This window comes from Oncorhynchus masou, chromosome 6 (genome assembly GCF_036934945.1).
Source record: "Oncorhynchus masou masou isolate Uvic2021 chromosome 6, UVic_Omas_1.1, whole genome shotgun sequence".
Taxonomy (NCBI): domain Eukaryota; kingdom Metazoa; phylum Chordata; class Actinopteri; order Salmoniformes; family Salmonidae; genus Oncorhynchus; species Oncorhynchus masou.
In genome coordinates, this window is record NC_088217.1 from 72,653,609 (window position 1) to 72,671,437 (window position 17,829).

Below are 17,829 nucleotides of genomic sequence, written 5' to 3' on the forward strand. Positions count from 1 at the left end.
ACAAAACGTGAGGAAGTTTGCACTGAAAAGCCAGACCACTTCTATTCGGCTGGCGGCAGTACTGCAATTTAGGGCTACTATATCTGTCTGTCCAACCTGGTCTCAGAGCATTTCACATTATTCTGTACGTAAATCTGATATACAGTTTTTAGTATGATATGTTTGTTTCATATGGTATGTATTAATTAGTGAATGTCCACCACCCATTTCGTACGATATCCTACAAATTACAATTCTTATTATATGTTACGAATTTACAAAACATACAAAATGTTACCATTTTTCAAATGTACAATAGGTTACGGATTTGTAAAACGTTCGATATGTTACGAATTCTTGCTAGGTAGCTAGGCAGATAACGTTAGCTAGCTGGCTAATGTTAGCTAGGCTAGGGGGTTAGGGTTAGCTAAAAGGGATAAGGTAAGCTGACATGCTAAGTAGCTGCAAAGTAGATGAAAATTAGTAAGTAGTTGGAAAATAGCTAACTAGCTAAAATTGTCCATGATGAGATTCAAACTCACAACCTTTAGGTTGCTAGACATTCTCATTATACACCTACTCACCCCCCCCCCCCATACTTTTGGTTTTGCTTAAAGTAACCATCTGTCTTATACCAAACACAACATATCATACTAATTTGAGTGTCCCAGGTTTACATTTACTATGTTACATCTTGTCTATGAGACCAGGCTGGTCTGTATGCCAGTGGAATAATACTGTACAGTGGATTTACCTTTTGATGTCTCAGACCCAAGATATAATCTGCCCTAGTAGGAAATAGCAGTTTCCCATGTATGGAGCAGGAACGCAGCCACAGGAGAGGGAGAGAGAGGTTTATTTTTCCCTGGATGCATATTATAATCCCACACCAATTAGAAAGCAAGCGCCTATCTCTCCCATTTTGTCAAGCTAATGCATTTTGAAAGATGTCCATGACATATAAATACATCTGAATCAGGAAGTATTCTTCTAAATTCTCCAACCAGTAGATCAATACCCTTGCTTTCTCACAGGTTTGATTCAAATAGATGGAGTATGTGGCTTTACTGTGTAATACAAGTAGCCTGAAATAGGCTACGGTATAGCCTATCTACATGCAACATGCATACACAGAGGATATAGGCTACGGTATAGCCTATCTACATGCAACATGCATACACAGAGGATATAGGCTACGGTATAGCCTATCTACATGCAACATGCATACACAGAGGATATAGGCTACGGTATAGCCTATCTACATGCAACATGCATACACAGAGGATATAGGCTACGGTATAGCCTATCTACATGCAACATGCATACACAGAGGATATAGGCTACGGTATAGCCTATCTACATGCAACATGCATACACAGAGGATATAGGCTACGGTATAGCCTATCTACATGCAACATGCATACACAGAGGATATAGGCTACTGTGACTGAAAACCATCCATTCTGTTTGATAATTTCTCCCTCCTGAAAACAGAATATAACAATAGGGTAAAAAGCGATTTCAGTGTACTAATTTAATCAAATAATGTACATAGATGTATTGACACTTTTTAGTCACATAATCCATTGATGCATCAGACACACCCATGGGTGGTAGTGTATGCACTATGCTAAGCTACACCCTCATATCGATGAGCTATCATGTGTCTTTTTCTCAGCGTAGCATTGAAATCGTACATTTCTCCCTGCCTGCTGACACGCACCCCAGCTGTCCACTCCATAGGAGCACCACCATTTGTCATCAGTTAGGGCTTATATTGGAGGGAAGCACACAGGGCTCCTGAATGGAAAAGCAACTTAAGCGGAACTAAATCCTTGACAAACAGATGTATGGCAGATGTGGCTGCCACAGTGACTGATGGGATGGAATCAGTCCTCTCTCTCCCTACACAACAGGACCTCCTGGGCCAGTATTTCTGTAATCCATCGAGTCATCAGTGCAGTCCCCTCCTCTCCCATCCTTTGCTAGTTGCTATTAGTGACAAGGGATAGCTCATACATGACACCTCCATGGGGTCATGTTCCATTTGTCCCTTTTAAGATGTACTCGAAGTCTGATTGGTGGATTTTCTTTCAGAGGGATGCTTCATTGTCAAGTGCTTAACAAATTAAAAACATTTGACTGCAACCTTAAATTATGTACACATTTACACCAGTACAAGGAGAATAGTACACATAACTAATTAATATACTGTATCTGAAATTACATTAAATAGGTTTGATTTGTATTGGGATGACAGCATGTAATGGTGTGGCTAGTGGCAATTTACTTTGTGAAAGTCCTTTATCTTGAAAACATGATTGCTGACATGCAAAAGAAGTTTGGAACTGTGTCAATAGTGGACTAATGAAGAAAATACATACACATTTTTTTGTTGTGGATTATTCCTTTAACACAAGATGTCACATAGAGACATACAAATAAAGAAGTATTTTAGTCACTGTCTCTATATACACAAAGAATGTCTTTGTTGCCTAGGAGATCTGAATATAAAATAATAATAATAATAATACATGTAGTTATTGCGTTATCTACAACATGATACTTTAATGAGAACTGTAACGTCAGTGACATTTAAATTATCCATCCGTCACCAATATCATATCCATAATTATCCATCTATCCTCTCTCTGTACACGCTGTGTCGCCGAGTTTATATGATTCTAAGCAACAGCTTGTTACATATAGGCTGTATCTCCATCTTTTACTGAAGTAGGGATTCTTTTTTTGTTCCCAGTACAGAGACCTTGAAGCACAAACTTATTCTTTCTTGTTTCATCCATTATTCTTCTTTCTCTCTTTCAAAAAAAAAAAGATACCGTCTCTCAGTCTCTTGAGTCTGTAACAAGAAAGTAGGTGTTACCACAGAGGCACCATGCCCCAGAGCCATACCCACATGCTCTCCTTCCCGTACCCTGAACAAAGAGCTCTGGGCCTGGGGTGAGGGTGGGTGGTCGTCCCCATGTGGTTGGTTCTCTCTCCAGGGGCCATATCAGATAGTGTTTAACAGGTACAAGCTCATTATCCCAGACTAATTAGATCCTAGCGGACTTCAGGGACTGGGGCCAATCTGGTCATGACACAATGAGGATAGGACAGCAGTGTAGGAGGGCTGTGTTCAGTAGGGCAAATGGTAGCAAAATGTTTTGAAACAGTAAATTAAAATAAGTGTTTCTTACTGGACAAATCCAGGAAGTCCCTTCCTGTTTCAGTCTGTTTCCCCCCCCATTTGATGCCTAAGGAAAACGTATCCTGTTACAGTACACGAGTTCAACCTTTCACACCAAAGGGCAGCTCAATACTTCAAAGTAGGCACCCTCTCCCTCGAGCTTAGGGAAAACACTTTCATTGCGATGGAAAAAGTCAGACCTAATCAACCAACCATTTTATAACTTGGTAATGATTAGAATGTTCCGACTGTGCACTTTCACCTAGGTTGATTAGACTGTATCATCAATTACATCACAGCGTTGTATCTTGCTAGCTTATTTGGCCTCTGTCTCCACAGTTAGACCCACGTTTGTCAAAAATTATTAATCTGTGCATTATATAGATAGAGGTAAGAAATAGTAACATTTTAAATTGTACAAACAGTACATGTGAGATGGGCAAAAATGACAAAAGTATAACAACGTATGTATCCAATAGAGATAAGAGAGATTTGTCCGCAGCATTATACAAACTTCACAAATTGACTGGAAATGACACTGAAAATCATTATTCACCACTTTCCGTAACATCCTAGCTTCCGCTATCTTACTTCATACTACTAACACAGCATGTGTTTCTCAGTCTCCTATTCTTCAAGATGACAGGGTTATAAACAAAAACATAAATGCCATGACCGTTTTCAATTCATTTGAGGCCAGGACAAATGTCCACACTGCAACATTTCAAAAGGTCCTTGTCGAGTTTCACTTTCAAAATGCCATTGATTTTCACTTTCAAAATGTCATTGTTGAATTAAAGCAATGTACAGTAGGTATAAAGAGGGAATATCAAGGCAAACATGGGCAGAGTATCTCTCTAAAAAGCTTCATGCAAATGACAGTATGAGAAAGACAGAACCCATCTCCCATCCTTTGTGACACAGTATCATTTTCTTCAGCAGCTTGTAGGCCAATACGGTTGAAGGTAGGGTCGTGTGTTTGACAAAGACACTATGTTGGAGCCAATATGTTGACTCCTTTGATGACCGGTTCTCTGTTGAGGTAAGTAGCCCAGTACACTAGGTTAAAGGTTCCAAATAGGACAGGGAAAACTATCCGGGACATTTTGTCGATTTTGCTCACGCTGTTGTAGGTTTTCTTGGGGTCCAGGACTTCTGTTTCAGACGATCTTAGTTGTATGGAGGTGCTGTTGGAGATGGTGGAGATAGAGATATCCTTAGTGATGTTGGGGGTGTAGTTCACTCCTGCTGTACAGACGTTGTTGGGCTTCTTAGAAAGCACCATAGGGTCCCTTTTCTGTTGAGATAAAACATTTAAAATGTATCATTTAATATTTAATACGCTACTATTTGTGTTGGATGGATACAAATAGTCTGTGTTACATGTCGACCCACACAAACCGGGGCTAAGCGGTTTTTATTTTAACTTAACGATTTCTGTCAGTAATTATTATGCATGTACAGCATCAACGTTTCCATCACGTCATCCCAAAAATACGACCATAGCTCTCTATCACTTTTCAATGGTGGGATACATGCTGGGACCCTCCATGGACTCACCTTTGGGTGCTGAGCCTCCATGGCCTTCTTGCCATCCCACGCCCAGCTCCTCTTGGTGAAATAGTTGACGGTGGCAAACTCGATAAGCGCGGAGAAGACGAACGCATAGCACACAGCGATGAACCAATCCATGGCTGTGGCGTAGGCCACCTTAGGCAGCGAGTTGCGAGCGCTGATACTGAGAGTAGTCATAGTCAGCACTGTAGTGACACCTGATAGAAGAGCAGAGACGTCATGTTCATTAGGGCACACAGTGGAAAAGGTTTTCAAATGTTTTGCAATGGAAAAAAATCAAATAAGAGTTACAAGGCCATGTAGTCCCTCCTTGTTTCAGTCCGTATTCTTCCATTCTCTGCCTAATGAACCCTACCCATGTATGATGAGTGAGCAACAGGTTGTAATATATTATTTAGTGTTTGGGAATCGAGTGGTTGACATAATCTGTAGTGACGTGTGGAAGCTGTAGACATTTTGGGATCATCAACTAGATTCAGCCGCAGGCACATTTGTACTTGAGCGGATGGTCAGGGGGCCGGAACATAATTACAAATCATTTGTAGACTGCAAATAGACCGCAAGAAGACCAAACAAGTATAATATTTCACAAAAACATAATAATTTCAAACATTGCTACATTTGTATTCAATAACATACAGTATACAGTATATACTACAGTTTGTGGACACACCTTCAAATGAGTGGATTCTGCTATTTCAGCCAAACCCATTTGCAGACAGGAGTATTAAATCGAGCACACCGCTATGCAATATCCATAGACAAACATTGCCAATAGAATGGCCTTACTGAAAAGGTCAGTGACTTTCAATGTGGACCCGTCATACAACAGCTCAGCCGCGAAGTGGTAGGCCGCACAAGCTCACAGAATGGGACCGCCGAGTGCCGAAGTGCGTAGCGTGTAAAAATCATCTGTCTTAGGTTGCAACACTCACTACCGAGTTCCAAACTGCCTCTGGAAACAACGTCAGCACAAGAACTGTTCATCGGGCGCTTCATGAAATGGGTTTCCATGGCCGAGCACACAAGCCTCAGATCACCATGCGCAATGCCAAGCATCAGCTGGAGTGGTGTAAAGCTTGCCGCCATTGGACTGGAGATGCGAATGCATAGTGCCAACTGTAAAGTTTGGTGGAGGGGGAATAATGGTTTGGGGCTGTTTTTCATGGTTCGGGCTAGGCCCCTTAGTTCAAGTGAAGGGAAATCTTAACGTTACAGCATACAATTACATTCTACACAATTCTGTGCTTCCAACTTTGTGGCAACAGTCCTGTTTCAGTCCCGTTCCAGTATGACAATGCCCCCATGCATAAAGAGAGGTCCATACAGAAATGGTTTGTCAAAATTGGTGTGGAAGCGCTTGAGTGGCCTGCAAAATGCCCTGACCTCATCCCCATTGAACACCTTTGGGATGAACTGGAACGCCGACTGTGAGTCAGGCCTAATCGCCCAACATCAGTGGCTGACCTCACTAATGCTCTTGTGGCTGAATGGAAGCAAGTCCCCGCAGCAATGTTCCCAGAAGAGTGGAGGCAGTTATAGCAACATAGGAGGGACCAACTCCATATTAATGCCCATGATTTTGGAATGAGATATTCAATGAGGTGTCCACATACTTTTTTTGGTCACTAATAATAGCTCTCTCTATTATGGGTGGGAATACTTTGGAATAGATTTTCAAAATGAAAATCACTTCGAGCTGATTTGCTGGTGTTTTTACAGTTTTATTTCCAACAATAAATAAATTAAAGTATAAAAAAACATGCTGTAGACATTCAGGGTTTTTTAGGGACAAGAGAAAGGTGTTCATCAAAGGTGTTCATCACCTGTGAAGTCTATAATTGCCTGAAAATCTATTTCAAATTGCCGTCATCATGGATGATACAGATAATTGTAGTTTAACCAGGTCGTTATTGTGAAAGGTAATGTGTTCTCAATGACTTATCGGGCTAACTAAAGGTTTAAATAAAAAAATCTAACACGATTCATGAAAATTGTGATGAGTGTACAGTATGTGTTGGGTGATGGGGCAACATATAGTGTTCATTTTGAGTTGAAAGTACACTTTTTGCTAGAGTTGATCCAAGTGGTTGTGTTGAGGTCATACTAACCAAAAACGGTCCTGGCTGGTACAGATTCACGGTTGAGCCAGAAGGACACCTGGGACAGGATCACGGTCATGAAGCAGGGCATGTAGGTCTGAATAACAAAGTAACCAATCTTCCTCTTCAGGTAGAAGTGACACATCATGACTGTGTACTGTCCTGTTGGTTTAGAAGACGGTGGGACAAAGAAATAAATTATTGCGGTGGTAACAACGATGGAGATATACAGTAGAAGGACATAGTGAATCGCTAAGTCATCCTGCATTTTTATATAATTGTATTATATATTTGATAATTTTATCGAACTTTATAATATGCACTTTTGTTTAAGCGTTATATAACAATAAAAAAAACACATGACAAGGATGCAACAATCGGCAACAAATATAATTATCTAAGAAAATAACTATGCAGATTAATAAAATATGATAGAAAATGGTGTCGCTACAATATGTATGTTTTACACTCAATAATGTGACAGTTTCTGTCTGAGGTAAATGTTTAGAGGTAAAAAAAGGGGAGAGGAAAAAAACAAACATATCCTGTTAACCAACTGAAGATTGCATTTGAAGCTTTAAAAAAAATCCTTTCCAGCTTCCCACAGCCGGAGCCTGATAAACTATAGAAAATCCACTGATGACTGCTGCGTTCTCCAGGCAAAATCCGATTTCTGTATCTCACTAATCCCCTGTCACAATCTGCATCCTGCCATCAGGGAAAACGCTAGCTCAGTCCTGCCCACTCACTCAGCTCGGCTCTGCTCTGCTGTGCTCTGGCCTCGCACACTCGACAAGGACGCGACGCTACCAAATCTCCAGCGACTGACGGACAGATATCTGCACACCTTAGCTCCTAGTTAATCACAATTCTCCCAGGGGTGTGATGGAGGGGGGTTGACCTGGTGCCCCATGGAAAGTTTGTGTTTCTGTGAGCCAAAAGGACGCAGGGCCAACGCAGGCACCATCATGTCTCCAGCCCCAGAAGCCCCAGCTAGCCGGCATCTTCTCGGCCCACCGGGGAGACACCCATGACTCCCAGCCTCTCTCCGCCTCGAGCGAGCGACCGACCGGGGACCGATCTTCCATCCGGACTGTTTGCTATTGATGCATGGAGCCCGATGAGACTCATAGAGGATTGAACATGTACCTTTGGTGGATTTTACTGCAAGGATTCTGGAGCGTTTATGGGGAACTTCCATTCATTGCAGACAATAACGCAGCCATGTTGGTCAACTGGTGAGTACTAAGGCAACGGTGGTCCCAGAATGTTCTTGAAATACTTTAAAAAAACTTGACTTACATGTAAATATGCAAATTTAAATAAGAAAACAACTGGAATAGGCTGGGTTTGGGATTATGTCCAAAGGAGACATTGCAGAAAGGCACACTGTTCTAAACCCAACTAAGGGACTCCATTTTGCAGGATAAACTATATTTCCCTCTTTTACCAAACAGTGTACTATATCATTTTAGGGGAGTACGGTACTTATTTTGTAAATGTACTGTGAGGGGGTATAGGATGTCATGTCTCTAAACCGAGCCGTTTGATAATCTCGTCTTGATTTAGCCATAGAGGGATTGTACCTAAAATTAGGCACTTGCTAATTCAAGAACCACAACAGAACTGACCCACTGGATTCCCATCGGGGACAGTGAACTCTACTGACTTGGCCCTGGCCCAGGCAGACGGCCTACAGCCACCGCCTGACCTCCGCAGCTCCCATTTGTTACTTGCTGGGAAGCAGAGAGGAGCAGGTGGAGGAAAGGAGATGCGCAGAAACCCACTTTTAGCTCACGGGCCTGTTGACGTTTGGGGTCAGTCCACAAATGGACTATAGTTGACACTTTACAGTGGCCCCGCAGGGAAGCTTATAGGATCCCGTTGCCTACTTAACAGGCAGGGAGGGTTTTAGTTCTTATCCATGATCAAGGGAGATTGCCATGGAGGGACTGTCCTGCCTCTCCTCTCCTTTCATGGCCAAAGAGTTAAATGGCTGTGATGATGACTCTGACTGGGCTGGATGGTTTCTGCTATTCTACGCACAATACTAGGGAAATCCACACTTTTAATAGCCATTCTGCAGACAGCAGCTGATGTATATTACAGTTCCACTTTACATAAGGGAATTAAGCCTTTCAATCCCACGTGTCCCTGCCCGGGAGCCTGGGATGTCCAATCCCTTGGGGGGCTGTGATGTCGTCCTCTTATGCAAAAGCCTGATGGGGCAGTCAACATGGGATTAACCCTTGACTCAGGACAGGAATAAGTGAGTCCCCGTGTAGCCTAAGTGACAGCTATCAAAATGTCTCAATCTACATTCCATTCCAACATCCATATGTGCATAGCAATTAGAATGCATACCATAATACATTGCTTAACTCTAGGGTTTGCAAGTGTGGATAACGGAAGAGGCCTGGGACAGGTTGAGTGTATATACAGTTGAAGTCGGAAGTTTACATACACCTTAGCCAAACACATTTAAACTCAGTTTTTCACAATTCCTGACATTTAATCCTAGTAACAATTCCCTGTCTTTGGTTAGTTAGGGTCACCACTTTATTTTAAGTGTAATGTCAGAATAATAGTAGAAATAATGATTTATTTCAGCTTTTATTTCTTTCATCACATTCTCAGTGGGTCAGAAGTTTACATACACTCAATTAGTATTTGGTAGCATTGCCTTTAAATGGCTTAAAAGCTTCCCATAGTAAGTTTGGTGAATTTTGGCCCATTCCTCCTGACAGAACTGGTGTAACTGAGTCAGGTTTGTAGGCCTTCTTGCTCAAACACGGTTTTTCAGTTCTGCCCACAAATGTCTATAGGATTGAGGTCAGGGCTTTGTGATGGCCACTCCAATACCTTGACTTTGTTGTCCTTAAGCCATTTTGCCACAACTTTGGAAGTATGCTTAGAGTCATTGTCCACTTGGAAGACTCATTTGTGACCAAGCCTTAACTTCCTGACTGATGTCTTGAGTTGTTCAATATATCCACATAATTTTCAGTTAGCCATGCTAGCTAATAAGTTAGCACTTTAGCGAGTGTACTCGGCAAGTAGCCAATACTATGACCTGCCTCATGATGCCATCTATTTTGTGAAGTGCACCAGTCCCTCATGCAGCAAAGCACCACCACAACATGATGCTGCCACCTCCGTGCTTCACGGCCGGGATGGTGTTCTTCGGCTTGCAAGCCTCCCGCTTTTTCCTCCAAACATAACGATGGTCATTATGGCCAAACAGTTGTATTTCTGTTTCATCAGACCAGAGGACATTTCTCCAAAAAGTACGATCTTTGTCCCCATGTGCAGTTGCAAACCGTAGTCTGGCTTTTTTATGGCGGTTTTGGAGCAGTGGCTTCTTCCTTGCTGAGCGGCCTTTCAGGTTATGTCGATATAGGACTCGTTTTACTGTGGATATAGATACTTTAGTACCTGTTACCTCCAGCATCTTCACAAGGTTGATTTGCACTTTTCGCACCAAAGTACGTTCAGGCATTTGGAAATTGCTCTCAAGAATGAACCAGACTTGTGGAGGTCTAAAAAAGAATTCTGAGGTCTTGGCTAATTTCTTTTGATTTTCCCATGACGTCAAGCAAAGAGGCACTGAGTATGAAGGTAGGCCTTGAAATACATCCACAGGTACACCAACAATTGACTCAAATGATGTCAATTAGCCTATCAGAAGCTTCTAAAGCCATGACATTATTTTCTGGAATTTTCCAAGCTGTAAAAAGGCACAGTCAACTTAGTGTCTGTAAACTTCTGACCCACTGGAATTGTGATTCAGTGAAATAACCTGTCTGTAAACAATTGTTGGAAAAATTACTTGTGCCATGCACAATGTAGATGTCCTAACCGACTTGCCAAAACCTATAGTTTGTTAACAAGAAATTTGTGGAGTGGTTGTAAAATGAGTTTTAATTACTCCAACCTAAGTGTATGTAAACCTCCAACTTTAACTGTACCTCACCTCGACTTGTGTAGATGTCCTCAGAACCTGCAGTCTGGCCAATCAGGTGGTACTGGTTGAGACGGGATCCATCTTCTGCCACCACTACAGACTTGGCAGCACCGGTTTGCCAGAGGTACACCACCTCAGAGACTGGATAGGCATCTGAAAGAGAGAAACAGGACACTGTGAGAATGCTAATGAGATATTATACTGGCCAGGGTACATATCAGGAACTAGCATGTCTCAGATCGAAATTATAGTTGAAACTCAGATCTTGAGTCAAGCGACACTAGGATGAAGCTATTTCTAGGGCTAAACGTTCTTCTGGCAACACAATTGGAGGCCTATATCGTGTAAGCATGACATGCATGCTGGGGAAGGAACATAACAGTTTGTTACTTATGTCTAGGACACAAGGTTCCTCATATTCTACTCTAAGTGAAACTAAGTAGTGGTTTGGTGTTCAAGTTGATTTATTTAGCAAATGCAAAGTCCCGGTGCCAAAAAGTTGCTTCTGATCCTGCTGTGTTGAGTACAGCTAGGCACCCATTGCGTTTGTGGATTTGTCACTTATGTGGTGAATGGTTTTCTCTCTAAGAACAGATCTTAAGAGACAACATAGCTATACCCAATCTCTTTTCCTTTACCATAGTAAAGAAATTGACTGGAAGCTGTACAGTATAGACTAGAATAAGGGGCTCTGCCAACTTTGGCCCTCTGGGGGCTTCAGGCTTGGATTGAACTGTGGTTGAGCGCATGTTTGCAATGCAACACAGCTTGTTAATCACATAGCCACAGTGGCTGATTGGAGCTGACAGTGTCGGCTAACGCTGACCCCCAAGGTCTGGTCCAAATTACGCCTCTGCCACAGCAGAGAGGGTCATCAGGCATTGTGACATACAGAAAGACACAGATGCATACGTAGACAGACAGACAAATGGTTAGACGGACAGACAGGCAGGCAGGCAGACACACACACAAACCCACCAACTTCAGATTGTAGCCTACTAGTTTTTTTGCTCAAGTCAGTGATCTGTAATCAAATTATTTCCCAATTAATCTAAAAGGGAAATTATTTATCTTGTCAGCTCTCTGTGTGGATTACAGGAGGGTCCAGTGTGGAGGTCACTCTAAAGCTGGGGCAAAGCCCTAAAGACTCATGACATCCACAAGGAGTTGCATTGGCTCCTCTCCTGAAACACTGACCCAAGATAGAACACAAAGGCCTGCCAACCATTAGGATCTCTTAATAGGCTATATCAATAGAACAGTCTGGATCGAGGAGTAATACAATGTTCAGGTCAGGTCAGCTACAGTTTACAGTAGCCAGGTAGGGCATGTCAAATATGAAGATTTTGGAGATCTGTTACAACCAGAAACACACTTTTTACACTACTCATAACAGACAGCTATCATTTGAAGTACAAATGTATCTATTTTTCCTTTTTTAAATTAATTAACAAAAGTATTGTTACTCTCAAATCATGAGATATATACTATGTACATTCTACACTGAACAAAAATATAAATGCAACATGTAAAGTGTAGGTCCCATGATTCATGTGCTGAAATGAAAGATCCCAGAATTATTCTAAACACATAAAAATAGCTTTTTTTTTCTCTCACAAATTTGTTTACATCCGTTAGTGAGCATTTCTTCTTTGCCAAGATAATCCATCCACCTGACAGGTGTGGCATTTCAAGAAGCTGATTAAACAGCATGGTCATTACACAGGTGCACCTTGCGCTGGGGAAAAGGTTGAGGACAGGTAGAAGTTTCTAAACCCGGTCAGAGTCTGATGGGTACAGGACAGCAGGCAGGCTCGAGGTCAAGGTAGGCAGAATGGTATGGCAGACAGGGTCAGGGCAGGCAGAAAAGGTTGGAACCGGGAGGACTAAAAAAACAACAGGAGTACAGAAAAATACGCTTGTAGGCTTGACGAGACAAGACGAACTGCCAAGAGACAAACAGAAACCATCGGTATAAATACACAGTGGATAATGGGAACAAATAGGAGACACCTGGTGGGGGGTGGAGACAAGCACCAAACAAGTGAAACAGATCAGGGTGTGACAGTACCCCCCCTCTAGGGGCACCACCTGGCGTCCTACCCGGGCGCATACCTGGTTGACCGGGATGCCGGCGGTGAAAGTCAGCGATGAGGGCCGGGTCCAGGATGTCCTTAGCGGGGACCCAGCACCTCTCCTCCAGGCCATAACCCTCCCAGTCAACCAGGTACTGGAAACCCCTGCCCCGAGGTTGAACACTCACGAGGCATCTCACCGTGTATGCCGGATGGCCATCAATGAGACGGGGAGGGGGGTGGGCCTGGAAACAGGAGACAAAGGGCTGTGAGACAAAGGTTTAATCTTAGACACATGAACCATGAGATGTATACGGAGGGAAGCAACAGAAGACAAACAGCAGTGGGACTAAGGATTTTAGAGATCGGAAAGGGGCCGATAAAGCGGGGGGAAAGTTAAACGGGGTTCCACCCTGTGGGGCAGATCCCGAGTGGAGAACCATACCCTCTGCCCGAGATGATAACGGGAGGAGTTCTTAAGGAGAGCGGACCGGGATCTCTTCCAGGTACACCGACAGCGACGGACTAACATCTGGGCTGAGGGTATGCTGACCTCTTCCTCTTGCTCTTGGAAGAGTGGAGGCTGGTAACCCAGGGAACACTCGCAAGGTGAGAGCCCAGTGGCCGAGCACGGAAGGGCGTTCCGGGCGTACTCCACCCACACGAGTCGCTGGCTCCAGGTGGATTGGCCGAGACGAGGCACGGAGTGCCATCTCCGGGTCCTGATTGGCACGCTCCAACTGGCCGTTGGACTGAGAATGAAACCCGGAGGACAGGCTTGCCGACAACCCAATGAGGGTACAGGTAACTTGCAGGTAACTTGAAGGTACCTTGGGGAGGGGAATGAAATGGGTGCCTTTAGAAAACCTATTCACCACTGTAAGGAAGGAGGTGTTGCTATCAGACAGAGGGAGACCAGTGACCGGGATATATGCAACCAGGGGCGATGAGGCACCAGGGAGTGGTTGAAAGAGGCCAGCCGGAGCTTGCCGCTGAGTCTTGTTCTGATCGTCCACAGTGTGGAGACATCAGAAAACATAGTGGGCCATCAAAAACTTTGTCGGATGAAAGCCAGGGTCCGGTAGGAGCCGGGATGATAGGTAAGCGTCGAGGAATGTTCCCATTCCAGGACTTGGGGAGCGGGTCTGAATCAGGGCCCCCTGGGGTCCGGCTGGGAATGCTGCACGTTGTGGACCAGGCTCTTGATTCCCCAGACAAGTGTAGTAGCGAGACAGGAGATAGGGGAGGATGGTCTCTGGGTCTGCTGGTGTAGCCGCAGAACTATACAGGCGAGAGAGAGCATCAGGCTTAACATTATTGGGCCCAGGGCGGTATGTGATGGTAAAGTTAAACCGAGTGAATAACAGAGCCCAACAAGCTTGTTTGGATTTGAGGAGTTTAGCGGTGCGAAGATATTCAAGTTTCTTAAGGTCGGTCCAAACTAAGAATGGGTATTCTGCCCTTTCAAGCCAGTGCCTCCACTCCTCCAGCGCCAACTTTACCGCAAGAAGCTCTCGATTACCAATGTCATAGTTCCTCTCAGCAGAATTCAGGCGATGAGAAAGGAAAGTGCAGGGGTGCAACTTTCGGTCCTGGGCCGAACGTTGGGACAAAACGGCCCCCACTCCAATGTCCGAGGAGTAAACCTCCACCACGAACTGACAGGATGCCCTGTCGGCAGCTTAAGACCATGGGAACCTTAGAATAAGTGAGTTCAGAGCGGGAAGAAGCCAGGGTGCTGTGGCTCCGAATGAAGCAGCAGTACAAAACATTGCAGCTGCACTCTAGAGGTGGGTTAGGGCCAATCCATCACCACTCTCACCTTGTCAGGCTCCATCTGAACGTCCCCTTCAGCGATGACGTATCCCAGAAAAGAGATAGTGGAGCGATGGAATTCACACCCTCAGCTTTCACAAACAACTGGTTCTCCAGGAGGCGCTGAAGGACATGTCGGACATGCGCTTGAACAGAACGGGAGCCAACAAGGATGTTGAAGGCGTTCTTCCACTCGTCTCCCAGCAGCCAGAGAGGGAATATAGCCGCCCATGAGGCAGTGTGGTGGAGGAAGTCATTGGCGCAATCATAGGGCGATGTGGAGGAAGGGAGGTGGCGCAAGCCTTGCTGAAAACCTCCAGGAGGTCCTGGTCCTCCGCGGGAACGGCGGAGAAATCAAAGGCTTTCCCAGAGCCCGCAGGAGGACATCCTGGGACAGACTGTGCCGCTTTAAGGAAATGTGAGTGGCAGAACGGACTCCAACCCAGCATAGAACCAGTGGTCCAGTCAATCAGGGGGTTGTGTCTGGAGCCATGAAAATCCCAAAACAACAGGAACATGGGGAGATTTAATATGCAGAAGCTGTATGTAACTCAATGTGATTGCCCGACACTCACAGGTTAATGGAAACCGTACTGTGAGTGACCCTGCCAATGGAGCGTCCGTCCAGTGCTCTGGCGTCCATGGGAATGGAGAAGAGTTGTGTGGAGATGCTCAGATACTAGAGTAGCGTACACAAAACTCTCGTCAGCCCCAGAGTCAATGATCACCCGGAGAGATTTAGACCAATCACCCCACAACAGGATAACATGGAAAGGGGTACGAGTAATAGGAGTTAGAAGACTCCCAGTATGGCCCACCAGCGTACTCATATCTACTGATGAGCCTGGTCTTTTACTGGACAGGTGGATATGTAATGCCCTGTAGCACCACAATACAGGCAACTGTTGGAACTCAGCCTGCGTAATTGTTCCTTAGGCGACAATCGAGCCCTGCCCAGTTGCATAGGCTCTGGAGTAAACGAGTCGCCCGTCCCATCTGATTCCAGAGGGGGCTCGGGTGACTCGGATCCTCTCGAGAATGCAGGCGTCGGGGAATTCCTGGGTTCTTCGGAGGCGAGAAAGCAGTCATGGAGGAGTGTGGCCGAGAACAGATCTCTCTCTCCTGCGTTCCCGTAGGCGCCCATCGATCCTTATGGTTAAGGCTATGATGGAGTTGTGTCTAAGGGTAACTCCCGAGCTGCGAGTTCGTCTTTAATCTCCGCTAATATTCCATGAAGGAAGATGTCAAACAGGGATTCCAGGTTCCAGGCACTCTCGGCGGCCAACGTGCGAAAGTCTACCACGTAGTCTGCCACACTACAGGAGTCTTGACGTAGTAGAAGTAGCTTTCGGGCCTCCTCTCTCCCAGACACCGTTGAATCGAACACCTTACTCACCTCCGCCACGAAATCCTCCAGATGAAGGCAAATGGCAGATTGTTGCTCCCAAACCCCCGTTTCCCAGGTGAGAGCACTTACAGACATCAGCGATCTGAGATACACTATCTTTGAACGATCCGAAGGAAACGAAGAGTGTTGCAGCTCAAAAGATGAGGGAGCAATGGGAAAGAAATGCCCGGCAGGTTCCAGGATCCCCAGCATAGCGCTCCGGAGGAGGTAAGTGGGGTTCTCAGGAAGCAGAAAAGGGTAGTACCGGGAGGAATAGAAAACAGGGACTAGAAAAACAGTACGGAAAAACGCAGATGACGAACTGGGAACAGAAAAACGGAACCACCGGTATAAATACACAGGGGATAATGGGAACAAAAGGGATACACCTGGTGGGGGAGTGGAGACAAGCACAAGACAGGTGAAACAGATCAGGGTGTGACAGCCACAGATGTCTCGAGATTTGAGGGGGCGTGCAATTGGCATGCTGACAGCAGGAATGTCCACCAGAGCTGTTGCCAGATAATTTTATGTTAATTTCTCTACCATAAGCCGCCTCCAACGTTGTTTTAGAGAATTTGGCAGTATGTCCACTCGGTCTCACAACTGCAGACCCCGGGTAGGGCGTCATGTGAGCAAGCGATTTGCTGATGTCAATGTTGTGAACAGAGTGCCCCATGATGGCTATGGGGTAATGGTATGGGCAGGCATAAGCTAAGGACAATGAACACAATTGCATTATATCGATGGCAATCTGAATGCAGAGATACCGTGAAAAGATCCTGAGTATATTTATCATGCCATTCATCCGCTACCATCAGTTCATGTTTCAGCATGGTAATGCACAGATTAGGGCCTAATGAATTTATTGCAATTGACTGATTTTATGATATGAACTGTAACTAAGTAAAATCTTTGAAATTGTTGCACGCTGCATTTTATATTGTATGTAAAGTCAGAAACCTAGTCTCCGGATTCAGGAAAGCACTGGCTAGGACATTACCTGCAGTCCAACAAAGAGAATTCAATCAAGTGCAGATGAAGGATTTACGCTTTATCAGAGGTGTTAACCTCATTTAAACTGAAACAACTAGCAAGCTGTTCCTCTCTTGAACACTGTCACTGTAGAAACAGTGTTGGATATTGACGTGAAACCACACCTTTCCTAAAAATACAGCGCCAACATTCTGAGAGAAACCTCAGAAACAGCACCTTTCCTATCTGCTATCAATTTGAGGCCTAGGTCTCTTTAAGCAAGCAGGGAGATGCAGAGGAAAGTGGATAGTGAGGAATAATGGGCCAGTCAGAACCATGGGAAATAAGTGGAGGTACAGATATAGGATCTTCATTTGAGAGAGTTTGCTATAGCAGGGAAATAATCCTACAGCAACAGGAAATTTGAATTGTTATTTCGATTGTAATTGACGGACATTTTTCACAAGTTAAAATCCAGTCTGAAATTAATTTCAAGGTGGAAATTACAAACTTGAGAAGGATTTTAAATCCTCAAATGCACTACATGTACATGTTCTGCATTGAAGAAAAGTTCTCCTGCAACAGGTTGATCAAATTAATATCCTGCATCTGTATAGAGTCCTCAGCATTTGTAGATGGTTTGTATATAAAATTGAAAAACACAAAGGCCTAGAGAACCAGGTTAAGAAAGGGATGAACCACAGGAACCTGGAAGAAAGAAAATGAGACACAGAGAGAGAGAGAGAAAGAAAATGTGAGGGTGAGTC

At 44.3% G+C, this 17,829-nt stretch overlaps 1 protein-coding gene across 1 annotated transcript in view; it reads right to left on the reverse strand.

The window, feature by feature from the left end:
• Positions 1 to 2,375: 2,375 nt before the first annotated feature.
• The window catches only part of LOC135541684 (gamma-aminobutyric acid receptor subunit alpha-5-like), a 29,169-nt gene continuing 13,715 nt past the window's right edge, over positions 2,376 to 17,829 (reverse strand). Inside the window, exons 6-9 of the mRNA XM_064968001.1 lie at positions 10,820 to 10,963; positions 6,856 to 7,008; positions 4,730 to 4,941; positions 2,376 to 4,466 (exon numbers count right to left, since the gene is read on the reverse strand). Coding sequence (XP_064824073.1) covers positions 4,161 to 4,466; positions 4,730 to 4,941; positions 6,856 to 7,008; positions 10,820 to 10,963 — 815 coding nt within the window. The 3' untranslated portion in view covers positions 2,376 to 4,160. The remainder of the gene's footprint in view (positions 4,467 to 4,729; positions 4,942 to 6,855; positions 7,009 to 10,819; positions 10,964 to 17,829) is intronic.